General features: G+C 49.4%; 2 protein-coding genes across 4 annotated transcripts in view; one reads left to right on the forward strand and one right to left on the reverse strand.

Moving 5' to 3' along the window:
• Nucleotides 1–1,533, forward strand: part of SLC35B3 (solute carrier family 35 member B3) — a 31,035-nt gene extending 29,502 nt beyond the window's left edge. For all 3 annotated transcript variants that reach the window (XM_085898915.1, XM_085898906.1, XM_085898923.1), the window contains one exon: nt 145–1,533. In XM_085898915.1, coding sequence (XP_085755041.1) covers nt 145–292 — 148 coding nt within the window. In that variant the 3' untranslated portion in view covers nt 293–1,533. The remainder of the gene's footprint in view (nt 1–144) is intronic.
• Nucleotides 1,477–13,280, reverse strand: SPTY2D1 (SPT2 chromatin protein domain containing 1). The gene is made up of 6 exons (XM_085898894.1): nt 13,118–13,280; nt 10,335–10,449; nt 4,833–6,113; nt 3,795–3,951; nt 3,201–3,278; nt 1,477–2,502 (listed from the first exon to the last, which is right to left on the reverse strand). Exons 1-6 carry the CDS (start codon nt 13,181–13,183, stop codon nt 2,418–2,420), a joined length of 1,782 nt encoding a protein of 593 aa, XP_085755020.1. The 5' UTR covers nt 13,184–13,280; the 3' UTR covers nt 1,477–2,417.
• Nucleotides 13,281–15,647: the final 2,367 nt, after the last annotated feature.

A 15,647-nucleotide genomic window follows, 5' to 3' on the forward strand; every position in this document is an offset into this window, starting at 1 on the left:
AGGAATGGGGATGAGGCTGAGGGTGGGGGAGTTAGAAATTATATTCTTGCATATGTACTAAATCGATGAGCCCTTGTGTTTTAACGTTGGTGATTTTTAATTTTTTTTATTTTTGGTGTTGCTGTTTTGTGCATCGTGTTGCAGTTACTTGTGGTCGGGCGTGGTGGTGGTGCTGGGAATTGTTCTCAACGTGTACAGCAAAAAGTCGGATGTGCTTAACTGCAGTAACCTACTCAATCTGCTCAAGGTTTCCTCCGTAAAGTTGGTTAAAGGTTATTCACAAACCGTGTGAGTGTCCATGGGACAGCAGCACTCCAAGGACATTGTGAACTTGTGGCCTACTTCAGTACCGTTGGACATGATTGGATGAATACAAAAAAATATTTTCAATCCAAGGTTTTACCTTTTTTTGTTTGGTTTTCGAGCTGACGGATTGTGTTGCCGGTCGTCACCAAATTGGCTTTTTATCAGAAACTAGCTTTGCTGGGGTGCTTGGTTGGACCTGCTTTTAAAATATCCCCGCAGGCTGTCTTCTTCGATGATATTACATTGTTTTCTGGTTCTGTGATGTTTCTTCATGTTGATGCTTTCCATGTTTTCGGGTTTACATCTCACCCTGTGGCTGTACGGATCGTGCATGGATTTTTGAGGGAGGTAATTATGAGGACGGTTGGTGACGCATTTTAAGTAATGCTTTTATCATGAAAATGGGGGGGGGGGAGGGGGCAGAGGAGTGCAGAGTAAAAACCTTTGTCTCACGTCAATGTCCACGGAATCGGCAGGGCCTCATGCTCAGGTTCAAGCATCGTATCTCGTGAAGCGAGCTGAAACCTCAATCGAGTTCCTTTTCCAATGTGAACTACGAGAATGATTGTGATCATTCATTTTTGTTCTTGGCGCTGACTTGGTCGTGCAGTTTTACGAGGCCACTGCAAGGCCGCTCTGCGTTCTCAACACTGCGCTTGGTGGGATTTTGGACACTTGCATCTCTGGTTTCTTTGTCCTAAAATATAAAAATGATGGACAGTGGGCATACCCGCTCATGGACCTGTTCCCAAAACAGCCCTCGGAACTGCCCCCGTAGTTCTGAATGGTAATATTTTCCCTGTTGGTTTTAATTGGTTTAAGTAAAGCCGGTTAATTTTAACTGTCGTGATTTTTCGAACGTGCGAGGTCCCTGTCGCTCCTCAGAGCGGATTTACAGCCTGTCCTAATCGCACTCATCAGGACATTTGCCACTTGGTCACTTTTTCGGCTTTATGGGGAAAGTTTTTGAGATTGTTTCGGTTAAAGTAATTGTCTTTCTACTTTCGTGTAAAAAATGTACAGCTTGCTATTTAATAACTGAATTATATTAGAAACAATGCCTCTGGCAACTGTCGGCAGAGGCATAACAAGGGTTACTTTCATTGGATTTGCAGATACAAGCTCATGCTGGATTAGAATGTACAAAGTGAAGGTCATGCCACGTTGGTGTACAAAGTGAATTCCTGTTTAATATCTATATATTACATAATAAACTATCAGTTTTAACTTGTTTAAACTCTCTTACAGGAGGTGGGTTCAATGTAAACATACTCAATGAGAACATCCACTCCATTTCTCCCTCCCCTCTTCCCCAAAGCAAGCCCTCGTCTTCACCTTCAAAATACAGCCATTTCATTTTTAAATTCGGGTCTCGTATGGAATTGATTTTTAGACTACTTGTGGCGAGATTTTCAAACATTACCAATGCAGATCGAGCTGTTTCAAATGATAAGTCCGATGTAGTCTTAGCGTTCCTCATTCAAAAAATAAGGTAGAACCTGCAACGCTCAGTTGACCCGCTGCCACGACTCGTCCACAATGTCAAAAGGCACATTTGTAAAGCATAAACCTTTCCTACCACCACGACCCCACAAGAGGAGGAGGGGGAAACTTTGAGAAGACAGCCAGCAAAGTTAACCACAAATAAATTGCTTCATAAGGTTTTGAAAAATAAATTAATTTTTGTACACTTGCACAATAAATATCAGATTGCTTCACAGCAAATGTCTTACGCTCTGACCAAACAATAAGTAAAAATGTTAAACAAAAACAATTCTTGCAAGCACCACTTCCTCGTCCATATTCTGGTCGAGCTGGTGCCAGCGACGAAGTGGCAAATGCAACACTGAGAAAAACACTCGGCGCTCCATTATCGTTTACGAGCTCAGCTTGAGATTGCAGCCTTCAAAAACAAAAAATTAATCCACAATAAGCCTGATCAAATCCCACATAATCGTGCTCAGACAAATCCTCAATCACATACAAATAAATCCAAACTAATTTCACATCTCGATCTCCAAATTCAAGCAAAAAAAAACAAAAAGCCGAAGTACGGTCCGACTGACTTGTACATTTATGGACATTTTCAGAGTTTTTTTTTCTTCCTTTTTTCATTGAGTTTTGCTCCTCTTCTTCTTTTTCTCTTGCTCCTCTTGTCGCATGTCCTCCATGTCCTCCATGATGCCGAGTCGCAGACTGCGGTAAGTGCAAGGGCACCACAGGGATCAAGCAAAATAAAACACGTATACGATACCATTCCATTCCATTCATACTCCATCTCCATCTCAGGGACCCCAGCAGTAACCTCATGGGGAAGGAGGGGATGGTGAGACAACAGCGATACCATGAAGGGAGGCAGGGTTGGGGAAACCATGGCTCATTTACTTTGTACACAAAACTTCTGGGGGTGGGAGGGACAAAACTCCTGGGGGGGGTGGGGACAAAACTCCTGGGGGGGGGGGTGGGGACAAAACTCCTGGGGGGGGTGGGGACAAAACTCCTGGGGGGGTGGGGACAAAACTCCTGGGGGGGGTGGGGACAAAACTCCTGGGGGGTGGGGACAAAACTCCTGGGGGGGGGTGGGGACAAAACTCCTGGGGGGGGGGACACACGTGTGCACAATTCCCAGAGACATGGGGATGCCTGCAAAGTTTTTGGGAGAAAGAGGATGGAGGAAGGGAACTCCCTTCAAATCACCAGGGGAGGAAGGGGCACCCACAAAGTCACAGGGGGAAGAGGGGAGGCCAGCAACATCCCCAGTGGAGATAGGAGGGGTGGGAGAGAGAGAGAGAGAAAGGGGTGGTGGAAGGAGAGGAGGACAGGACGGGGAACCGGGACATCCCTCACGGAGGGGGAGGCGCACAACACACCAACTGAGGGGAGGTCATACCTACCTTCTACTTTCCTCTTTCAATTGTTCCTTGAAGCTCGACTCCATGTATCGTAATGCAAACTCACTCTCTTCTTTGTACCTGCAAGAGGGTTTCAGAGGTGGTGAAAGGTCAGCGAAAAGGAAATTTTGAGGACGACAATATGGAAAAAAGAGGTTTGTCCTTGCTACAACAATGAAAATCAAGATTGTTGTCAGATTTCAAAAGTCGGGATACAGTCGGTATGGGAGAAGGGAAGAAGAGAAAGGGGGTCAGTTACGGATGACGATGATGGTGGGGGAGAGTAAGAGATAAGGGTCATGGTGGAAGGAGGGTAGGGATCAGGGGAGGTGTAACGGTAGAGATAGTAGTGATGGATGGGGTAGCAGTACAGGTGGTTGGGGAGGGGGGTGTAGGGATAGTTTGAGAGATAACTGTGTTGGAGTAAAACAGACAGGTAGTGTATATACACTCCTCCAAGCAGTTGACAACTAACATTCAGAGAAGACAAAGTGCATTCAAACGTATTGTTATTCGTCAACCATCTTGTACCCTTCCGGTACAGAATGAAACTAATAAACGTGATTTGGTGTAACATCTCAGGAAAAAAGAACGTACTTCGTACGATCATAGCCAAAAATATCCCGGATGTGCTTTGATATGTCCTCCTCGATGTCACAATCCTCGATGAAATCTTCCATCTCAGCATCGTCCTCTTCTTCACTGTCCATCCGTCGACGATAAGCCCCCGTTATGGGGGGCAGTGGAGGGCCCACTAAACATTAAAGGGAAAACAGGATTTAATGCAACAGATTACATCAGAACACGTCAACCGAGTCACGGCTTTGTTTAATATCGCATCCAAACATTATCCATAAACATATTGTCCTAAACATGTGGGACACAGCCCGAGCTTGGATGTTATCTCAGGTAACTGAGCTATGATTGGCCCAATTCAAAGTCGTGTGGTGAAAATATAGTCCCGCACTTGGCTGCCTGTTATTCGAAACCCGATGCTGAATGTTGTAACCACTCGAGAGATTTAACAAATAGGCTTAAGTTTTTAAAATAGTGATCATAAAAGAAAACACCGGCCAATAATAACCAAGACAGAGCCACCCCCCCCCCACCTCATTCTTTTTCCACTGTTCATCGTCGTCTCCCTGAGGTGGATGAGGAACGAGGTTTTCAGCCCTGTCTGTCGAAGCATTATATCTCAAAACGTTGTGGATGGATCCGGATGAAATTTGGTGGACAGGGTGTTGACAAGAACTAATTGATTAGATTTTGATGATTATCCAGATCCAGACACGATCATTTTTTTTCAGTGATTCTTCACCATTGAGAGATCGGGCCAAATACGATATATAGCCTGAAATCTCCAAAAGTTTTGGATGGATTTGCACAAAACTCGATGGCTGAGTGGGGTAGGTGACAAGAACAAGCCGATTCGATTTTGGTTAAGGTCCGGATACAGATCCACCCCATCAGTGAGATACAAACCAAACTGTTCAGCCTCACCCGGAGGTATGCACTCCACTGAGTGCCATTCTAGTTTGTGTTCCAGCTATACTATATATAAACACACAAAATTCCCTTTTTTTGTAAATGGGAGTATTGATGCACACGCACCCTGACACACCTCTCTCCACCTACCTCTTTGTGATGGCATCACGGGTTTCTTGGTAGAACGACCATCATGACGGTTGCTCTCAGAATATGAACCATGAGCACGAGAGAGCTGTTTCTGCAAAACATCAGCCTTGTGCTTGGCAGGGTAATCTCGGATGGAGACGGTCTCTGACGTGACAGTGCATCGTGAATGTGGCAAAGGCCTGGGTGGTAGTGTCTGTGGCCTTGAATTATCAGGACGATCACATGAGTTTCTTTGTTTTTGTCCTGAACTAATAGGTTGCTTTCCTGTAGAAAGCTCAGACTTTGACCGAACACTGGGGAGCGCATGTCGGAATGTCGGAGGAAGCTTCTTGTCCAATGCCGGCCGAACCGGATGTTTACCTTTCACACCTGACTTGTCGTCAGCACAGAGCTGATGGGACTGCGACTCTGGCAATGCCCTACCTTTCTCTGAGAAACTCGCCACAGAACAATGTTTAGTCGTTTTGGTCGACTTTAATCCCACAACAGACTTTCCCAAAGATGTCCCTGGTTTAATGGGCAGTGTCTTTGTCTTGGAAGGTGGATAATCTGACCTGGAGCCTTTTTTTTCTACCGTTTTTGCTGCTTTCGAAGAAGCATGACCAGAAACACCTCCCTGACCATCTCGACTACTGGAGCCAACCGTTTTGCTGCTAGAATGCCGCTCTGCCGGCGGTTTGGGGACGACTGGCCTCACCAATTCCCCATGTCCAATTTTGCGTTCCTTTTTGTTCTTCATCTTGTTGGCATCACGTTGAGCTGACAGCAATTCTTTTTCCAGACTCCTCCTCTCCAAGTACTCCCTTTCTTGAATCTCCTTTGATGTAAGTGGCCGCTCGTCCACTTTCGGCACTATTGGTGGTAAAGGAACCGGTTCGTGCTGCTTCTTTTCAGCAAGCTGCAGCAAGTCACCAAAATTTATTGGCCTGGCTGGAGGCCTCGCTACTTTTGGGGTCTTCACAAAGGTGTTTCCACCACTGCTGGTGCTCTTCTTGTCCGGTGAGGCTTCAGAAACAGGTGAGGCTTCGGAAACAGGTGCCGGAAAGTCCTGTGTCCGATCGAATCGCGGTCGTTTGCAAGACTCTGCCTCAGAGCTCGAAGCTTCATCCGATGAACGCTTGGCACCGCTCTGGCGACCTTTTGGTCCTTCTACGATTGGGATCCCATCGTAGCCATGAAAGTTATCTTTGGTGCGGCTGGCCATGGCACGAGCTCGTCGATCGGTCTTGAGCTCAGCGCGAATGGCCAAGAGTTCTTCTTTCCTCTTATTTGCTTGAACAGCTGGGTGTGATGAAAAACAAAACGACAAAACTTTCAACATCAGAATCACATCGTGAGGTGCAAAACATTCATGAAAGTTAATACTTTTGGATCAAGTTGTGTGCGGAGTCTCATCATGCTGGAAAATAATATCTAATTTAATGGCAACACATTTTGAAACATTATGCAGGATATCTCTCAAAGTGTACATTTTATCAGAACAAGCTGCAAAAGCTCAAAATAACATGCTGACCTAGTTCAAATTCATGTAGCTTATCAAAGAGGTAATATGCTGCTGTGACAAAGGTATTGCACGATTCAGTTTCTCGAATTTTTTTTTTTTTTTGATGAGGTTCCATGTAAATGGCATGCCGGTGTGGAGCAGGGAGAGGTGGCAGCACAAGGTTCAAACAAAGGATAAATTATCTAAACGAGAGGTTCCAAGTCCTCGACTTGACACCCGTGCCAAAGCCAGAAACCACACAATGGAAAGCTACAGGTTTCTAAGAATCAAATTTCATCAGCAACTACTTGCAACGACTTACCTTTCACACGTTTTCCAGAAGCTGGTAAGGAACCCAGTTAGTTACCTGGAACCTGCATCATGGGTTACCCAGATGACTAGTCACATCTTTACAAAAAGTTTGTGTTCCCATCGATGCAGACACAAGATGTCTCCTTATTTTGCAGACTACAATTTGGGAATGGCACAAATCAGTTGCCAGGATACACAATGTTGTCCACTTAAATGAACACCTGTGCTCTAACATTGTTGCTGCTTTGTGTTCTTGTTCCCGTCTTCAAAGATGTCTTTTTATCTTTTAATTAATTTGTAAAAATTTCGAAAAACATGTTTTCGCTTTGTCAATATATGGGGTATTTTGTGGAGATCAGTGACAATTTTTAATTCAGGCTGCAACAAAATATGACAAAAGTCGAGGGGTGTGAATACCTTCTGAAAAGCACTGCAGGTGTGATTTTAGGAGATTATTTTTTTTTTTGCATACATTGTTGAGGCTCACATGAAAGCTAACACACAACAAACAGCAAGAGGGGTGGGAGTGGGAAGGACAAAACAGTGGGGAATAGAGACATTAGGAGATCTGTGGAAGGGAGAGGGATGGGGTGGGGAGCATCGGGTATACAAGATGGACATTACAGGGACACTCAGGAAGGAAGGCAGAGAATTTGAAGGAGGTGGTGTTGGGGTGGATTAACGGGGGTCGAAAAGATCGAGGATTTGGATAAGGGACGATAAGAGGTGGTGGTGAACTGCTGTTTTGAAGGCCTGGAGGGAATAGTGGGATTGAAGAAAATGTGGGAGTTTATTCTTAAGGTGGGAAAGAAAGAGGAATGAAAGAGTGAAGGTGAGCAGCAATTCGTGATTTTGGTAGTTTGACCAGAAGGGGTGTTGCTGGGGGACCTTGAGTGCCCTGCAGAAATATGGGGGGGGGGGCAGACCGGAAAGAAGATGGTAGAAGATAGATAGATAGACCACCGACCTGCCTGTGGTGAGAGAGTGAGAGTCCCAAAGACAGTCTCACCACAGGAGATGCCAATGATCAGAAATGCCTTGGTTTCCACAGCATGAAGCCGAGAAAGGTGAGAGGCAGGAGCACCAGCCCAGAGGGGAGAGCAGTACGCCATCAGGCTGCGAATGAAAGCTTTGTTTGTGGTCAGTAGCTGAGGTGGGCCGAGGAAGGACTTTTCACGATGGAGGATTCCCAGTCGGTGACTAGCTTTTTGGAGGCCAGCTTGGAAATGTGGCTTTCCCAGGAAAGATCATGGTAGATAGTGAGACCCAGAAGCTTGAATGAAAGGACTTATTCCAAAGGATTGTTGAGAAAGTAGGGGGGAGGAGGTCCAAACGGTCCTTTCAGAGAGACATAGTGAGAGTGTGAGATTTGTCCGGATTTAAAGACATGTTCCACGTGTTGGACCAGTTTGTGATTTTACCCAGATCTACAGAGAGTGAAGAAGCTGCTGCTTGCCGGTCTGAGGGATGACCAATGGTATGGCAGTGGGTGGAGTAATCAGCAAAGAGATATAGAGGATTTTCCAGAGAGTCGGAGAGATCATTGATGAAAACCAGAAAAAGAACAGGACCCAGAACGCTACCTTGAGGAACTCCAGCCTGGACAGGAAGAGGGGATGAGAGAACTCCATTTCGGGCCACACGTTGCTTGTGACAGGAGAGGAAGACTGCGAGCCGTGAGTGGAGATGGCCTTGGATACCACAGGAAGAGAGTTTCGTGAGCAGGGCAGTGTGCCAGACCGTGTCAAAAGCACGCAATACGTCTCAGGATATGACCGATTTCATATCCGGCATTGAGGATCTCCATCCATTGTTGGGAGGGCAAAAGCAGCATATCCAGGGTAGAGTGACCTGGTCTGAAACCAAATTGATGATCAGAAATGAAGCCATTGGAGAAGAGGAAGGATTTAATGTCTGAAGCAATGATGGATTTCACAAACTTGCTTATGATTGGGAGAAGGCTGATTGGTCTGTAGTTGCAGGGATCTGTTTTTGCACCTTTTTTATGCAGGGTGGTAATGTTTGCTGATTTCCAAGTAGATGACCTTGAGCAAATGAGAGGGTGAATAAAACAGAGTGGGTGAGCAAGAGCAGAGGAGCAGGTTTTTATGACATGTGGGCTGCTTCTGGACCAGTTGCAGGATCTGAGTCGAGGTTTGACAGCAAGCTCTCCACTTTATCAGAAGAAAAGGACACAGAGTCCAGGGACAGTTGGGTGCGATTGGGTAAGGTGGGTAGAGAAAGTGATGGGTTTGGGACTCAAGATTTAGATGCAAGCACTGAGTTTAGGCATTCAGCCTTTACACATGCGGTGTCCGCAGTGCCGCCATTTGAGGTAAGGGACGGGATGGAGGGGGAACATATACCAGAAACAGATTTGGTTCGATGCCACCAGGATTTGTAGGGAGGAGGGAGAGAGGTTTGAGAGTTCAGACTTGAGCTTAGAAAGATGTTGTTTTTTGACTCTCCTGAGGGTAGATACACACTTGTTCCGAGCTTTATGGAAGGAACTGAGATTACCCTCAGTTGGGTTTGCTTTCCATGAGGCAAAGGCAAGTTGTTTCAGGACAACTGCCTCGCCACAAGCTTTAGTGAACCAAGGGCGGGAGGAAGGGTAGGACAACTTAAGACGAGAGGGGATAAATCTGTGCATGAGGGAGAGGAAGTTTCTTTGAAAGAATTCCCAGCATGAGATGATTTTGGAGAAAGTAGCGATGGGAGACCAGTCTAGAAGTTTGATAGCCGCTTTGAGACCCCGCCAGTCGGCTTGAGTGAAATGCCAGACTCGACGGTGGTGAGGTGGTACTCTGATAATAGCCAGGGAGATGTCCACTTTGACAAGGACGTGGTCAGAAGAACCTATTGGAGCGGAGGAAGAACAGCAGATATTTTCAGGGAAATTTATCAAAATCAGATCCAGAAGATATGGAGTACCGTTGGTGGAGATCTGGGTCGGGAATTTGACCGATCGAGTCATCCCAATGAGTCACAGAAGTCTTTTTCTGAAATGTCATGACAGGTGAGAGGGGTACCCACACCCAGCCAACTGGCATGATGACAATTGAAGTCACCACATACGAGGAAGAGAGTTTGTATGAGAAGAAATAAGTTAGTCCATGTTTTTGGATCGTGAGGAGAGATTTAGAAACCGTTAAAAAGAGTTTTTATTTTAAATTGTATGCAAAGTTGAGGCTTGTGGAGGAGCGAGAAGAGAGAATGGATTAGGACGTAACAGAACAAAAAAGAACAGCAGAAAGAGGGGGGGGATACCAAGAAACAGCAGGGTTCAGAGGCAAAATAGAGTAAGACTCAGCCAAATAAGTGATGTGGGGATGAATGAGGGGTAAGAGAGGATGCATGTGGTGGCAAGATGTATATGGAAGCAAACTGACGAAAAACTTGGAAAGAGGTGGGCTTTTGGCTGGGTAGAGTGGTGGCCTATTCGTGCTGGGATCCCAGAGGGTGTGAATACAAATCCAGCCAAAATCAGCTGCAGCAAGGACTTGCCATGTCACCAATTGTCATTAAAAACGCAGCTTGCTCAATAACGAACTTCAAGGTGGGAGATAATCTGCCTCCCCTCCTCCCCAAGTGATGTTAGTCTTGCTCCAAGAAGGGCTTCCCTTGTTGCAGGTTGTTCTGCATGCTGTCGAGTCCACCCTTCTGTACTTTTTTCCTGATATAATGAAGGTACATTTCTCCCGTACCTTGTTTTTGTTCCATTTCCTTCTTGCGCTGCAGAAACGTTTTCACAGCATCTGCCTCCACGCCCTTACAATGTGGCGGTCTTTTGGAAGGTGCTGCATTGAGGTTGTAGCGTTTCTGTACATGAAGAGCACACAGAAGTACAGCATACAATAGTTATCACATTCGGTAACCAAAGGGATAAGGGCCATGAATGGCGTTGCTGAACCGCACACACGTGCAATGGTTTGGCACACGTGGCCTGAAAATTCCCAAAAGAAGTCCACCTTGTGGGGCAGTGGGGGGAATTGCAGCCAGTGATTTTTCTGTTTTGTGTTATCAATGGAAAAATAAACATATTTGTGCATTTGTAGTGGGAAAAATACAATTCTCTTCAAGTATCCCAATCTAAAATCCTCAACACCCGGAGGACACACAAACGCAGGTTATAACCAGAGTTGGTGTCAAAGCCACCCAATGCTCGCCTGTTTATACATTTATCGTTTTTAAAAGACTCGTCTAATAATTAATATTTTTTATAAAGCATTGCAGTGAAGTCTGATCCAAATAATTTTAAAGCAATATATGTATTTGTATATTGTAATCAGTAAAAAAGTGTGGTAGATAAAAACATTAGAAAGGAAATAACTTGCACCAAAAACTTTAACATTTTCACGCTCACGCTGACATCGCTATAGCTCTCTGTTCTTCGAACAGGCGAGCTAATAAAATGAAGGTAGAATTGTAAACGGCAGGCAGGAAAAATGTGGAAACCGGATCCATGGTACGGGGCACTTTAAACCAAGTTAATCTTCATGTATGCTTACCTGCAAAGGAAGTACACAGACGTGGCAGGTTGTACAAGTATTGCAACAACGCAACAGTTTTTTTGTTTTATATGATCGACACAAACACACCAGAGAGCAGAGCTGTCTCGTTTTGGGGCAGAGTGGAGCGGAGGTCTCGTCTTGTCTTGGAGCAGGGTGGGGTGGGGCAGAACGGAGGTCTCATCTCAGGGTGGGGTGGGGTAGGGTCGGGTCAGGTGGAGGTCTCGTCTCGTCTCGGGGTGGGGTCAGGTCGGAGGTCTCGTCTCGTCTCGGGGTGGGGTAGGGTCGGGTCGGAGGTCTCGTCTCGTCTCGGGGTGGGGTAGGGTCGGGTCGGAGGTCTCGTCTCGTCTCGGGGTGGGGTAGGGTCGGGTCGGAGGTCTCGTCTCGTCTCGGGGTGGGGTAGGGTCGGGTCGGAGGTCTCGTCTCGTCTCGGGGTGGGGTAGGGTCGGGTCGGAGGTCTCGTCTCGTCTCGGGGTGGGGTCGGGTCAGGTGGAGGTCTTGTCTCGTCTCAAGGAAGGGTGGGGCGGGGATCTCGTCTTGTCTCGGGGCAGGGTGGGGCGGAGCAGGGGTCTCGACCCGGGGCGGGGCGGAGCGGAGGTCTGGGGGCGGGGCGGAGCGGAGGACGAGACCCGGGGCGGAGCGGAGGACGAGACCCGGGGCGGAGCGGAGGACGAGACCCGGGGCGGAGCGGAGGACGAGACCCGGGGCGGAGCGGAGGACGAGACCCGGGGCGGAGGACGAGACCCGGAGCGGAGGACGAGACCCGGGGCGGAGCGGAGGACGAGACCCGGGGAGGAGCGGAGGACGAGACCCGGGGAGGAGCGGAGGACGAGACCCGGGGCGGAGCGGAGGACGAGACCCGGGGCGGAGCGGAGGACGAGACCCGGGGCGGAGCGGAGGACGAGACCCGGAGCGGAGGACGAGACCCGGGGCGGAGCGGAGGACGAGACCCGGGGCGGAGCGGAGGACGAGACCCGGGGCGGAGCGGAGGACGAGACCCGGGGCGGAGCGGAGGACGAGACCCGGGGCGGAGCGGAGGACGAGACCCGGGGCGGAGCGGAGGACGAGACCCGGGGAGGAGCGGAGGACGAGACCCGGGGAGGAGCGGAGGACGAGACCCGGGGCGGAGCGGAGGACGAGACCCGGGGCGGAGCGGAGGACGAGACCCGGGGCGGAGCGGAGGACGAGACCCGGGGCGGAGCGGAGGACGAGACCCGGGGCGGAGCGGAGGACGAGACCCGGAGCGGAGGACGAGACCCGGGGCGGAGCGGAGGACGAGACCCGGGGCGGAGCGGAGGACGAGACCCGGGGCGGAGCGGAGGACGAGACCCGGGGCGGAGCGGAGGACGAGACCCGGGGCGGAGCGGAGGACGAGACCCGGGGCGGAGCGGAGGACGAGACCCGGGGCGGAGCGGAGGACGAGACCCGGGGCGGAGCGGAGGACGAGACCCGGGGCGGAGCGGAGGACGAGACCCGGGGCGGAGCGGAGGACGAGACCCGGGGCGGAGCGGAGGACGAGACCCGGGCGGAGCGGAGGACGAGACCCGGGGCGGAGCGGAGGACGAGACCCGGGGCGGAGACGAGGCAGAAACCTGGGGCGGAGACGAGGCAGAGACCCGGGGCGGAGCGGAGGACGAGACCCGGGGCGGAGACGAGGCAGAGACCCGGGGCGGAGACGAGGCAGAGACCCGGGGCGGAGACGAGGCAGAGACCCGGGCGGAGCGGAGGACTCGTGTTCCGCGATTTTGGTTTTTTTATTACGTTTCATACAAACCCTCGTTTCATGTGAGCGCGAGGTGACAAAGAGCGAGAGAATCCCCCAAAACGTGATGTTTTCGGTTTGTACACAATTTTGGTTTTGAAACATCGACGTTTAATTCTTCACTGGTTGAAGATTTCACCACTAATCATCGGAGGTGTTAACGACTTTACCAACGTCAAGGTCCTCGCGGTCCTCGCAGTCCAAGCGTCAAACTCACCGTGAGCTTACCCACCCCACCACGGCTGTTTTGCGAAGCCACCGAGATGAGGTTCCTGAAATCCATGATGAAGGGACCGACAGCAGCGAGCGGACTCCACGTAGCCACGCATTCACCATCAACACCCGACGACACTTCCGTGGTTCCGCCCTCTTCCGGCTTCGCGATCACGTGACACGATCACCTCGTATCAAGCGCAAATTTCAGGATAATAAAATCCGTACAACGCGTCTCGTCAACATAATGTGTTTTTAACTTTCAGTTTGTGCGCGAAAAAATAAAAAAAAAATCACACAGCTTTTATTTATACACCGCCTGCAAGGATGTACAAGGAACATTCGACGCAGGAGGTCTCTCTTGGTCAAAGATACCTCGACTCTCTAAACACCACAACGCAATCGTTCAGGTTATCCACTCGATGGTCACTGGACGGGGAGAGGAGGGAAAGCCTCGTGTTGGATGAACCACGTGAATCGCACAACATGCAACGTCACTCAGCACCGTCCGTAACCACGGCAACGGCAGTCCTTCAACCCCCCCTCCTTTTCCTCACAAATGCCCCTCCCATTTTCTCGAAGCTTCGATCCACAGCTCTCATGACCTTCCTTTCTCCAAAGAAAATATCAAACAACAGTTTACAGGAAGCATCGAATGGGAAGGAAACACAAGGAGAGAGAACAACAAAACAAACAAAACCAAAAAAAAAAAACTAAAAAACACGCCATTACCGAGTGAAATGCAATGCAGTTCAGGATGTCCTTCCACCCACATTTTGGCTCGACCACTGCAGATCAGATGTCCAGCCTGACAGGGCGTATGACCGTGCGACTGGACCAAGTTTGGGATGCTAGTGGCGTGGTTGGTGCTCGGGTATGTGGGGATGATGGTGGCTCTTGGTCATCACTCTGTTGTCCCTCGGCAGTGGAACTGTCAACATTGGTATCACAGAGGGCGTTCGTCGGCATCTCAAGCTCTGGCTGCCTTGGCTCAGTCTGCGGAGCAGATCGGATGTGGTGGCCATTTTGCCTCGGAATGGTTCTTGTTTCCACACCAACTTTGTCTGATCTTGGCTCCGTGCAGGTGGTGCACGCAGTTGCTGGTTCCCAAGCACGGGACCACCCAGCCTCCTCGAGGACCCAAACCTTTTGGCCAGATTGAAGTGGTCTGAGATCGGGGCCGGCCCGGCAATCAAGGTATCCTTTCTGGGGTGTTTGACGGCGTTCAAGCGCTTGATCTATGGTTGCGTCACCATTCGGTGCCAGGTTCGGCACCTTGGTAGACAGGTTGGATTTCACTTTAGTCCGATTCAGTAGCTCAGCAGGTGATGCAAGGTGGCTGTCGTTGGACGTAGACCTCAAGATGAGGAGAGCCATGTGTGGGTCAGTTCCAGAGAGCTTCATTTTGTGTAAAGTGTTGTTTATAGTTTGTACCTGGCGTTCAATGAAGCCGTTTGATTGTGGATAGTGGTGGCTTGAGGTACGGAGGTTGAAGCTCCAGTCCTCACGAATTTTGTAAAGATACGGCCGCTAAAATGGCCCCCATTGTCACTCATGAGATTCTCTGGAATGCCATGCTCTGAAAATACCAGCCGCAGGATACCAATGACATCATTGCCAGTTGCCCCTGTTGGAAATTTTCTAACAATGGGGAACGTGGAGTACACATGGCGAGCAGGAGGTAGTCATGTCCATCTCGGTGGAATTTGTCTGCAGCCAGTGTTTGCCATGGCTTGGTCGGGATTTCGTGTGGGATCATTGGCACCTGAGGTTGCCGACACCGATGGCTCTGGCAGAGGTGGCAGGAGCCGATCCAGTTCTCAATATCCTAATTCACTTTGGGCCAGGACACGGAGTTGCGTGCTCTGAGCTGAGTTTTGAGGCTACTGAGGTGGTCTTCACGTAGCTTCCTGAGGATTTCATGTTGTAAACTGGCAGGGATAAGGAGCCGGCCCCCTTCCATATGACATCATTTTCAACACTCGGCTCATCATGATAATTCCAGTGTGGTCTCAGTTAACTGGACAGATCTTGGCGCCTTTCCGGCCATCCGGTCATGATGACTTTCCTGAGCGTGGTTCGGAGGGCATCCACGTGTGTGACTTGCTGCATCTGCTGCGTCCTCTGATGGCTGAATTGGATGTGCTCAACTTTCACATCGAGCTGCATGGTTGGTGCTCACATTGGTATCAGCAAGCGAGACAGCCCATCGGCCAAGGGCGTGGCATTACACCTGGAGAAACAGTAGCACCCATTGCAGTCGGGGTGGGGCGGCAGTCACATTTTCCAAGCTGATCATTTCCAGGGATTTATGGTCATTCTCGACAACGAAGGGGTGACTGTCTTGGTAAGTGTGGAAGTGTTCGCACCCTCACACAATGGCTAGCATCTCACGCTCGATGTTGGTACGTCATTCGATTCTTTTCCACGTCAGACAGGCTCTTTGTTGTGAAGGCGATAGGTTTGTTGTCTTGCATTAGGCAAGCCTCGAGACCCTTTTATGGAGGCGTCGACCTGTTGTGGATTGATGTGGG

Source organism: Eptatretus burgeri, chromosome 1 (assembly GCF_056783735.1).
Source record: "Eptatretus burgeri isolate ZD-2024b chromosome 1, Ebu_testis_v1, whole genome shotgun sequence".
Taxonomy (NCBI): domain Eukaryota; kingdom Metazoa; phylum Chordata; class Myxini; order Myxiniformes; family Myxinidae; genus Eptatretus; species Eptatretus burgeri.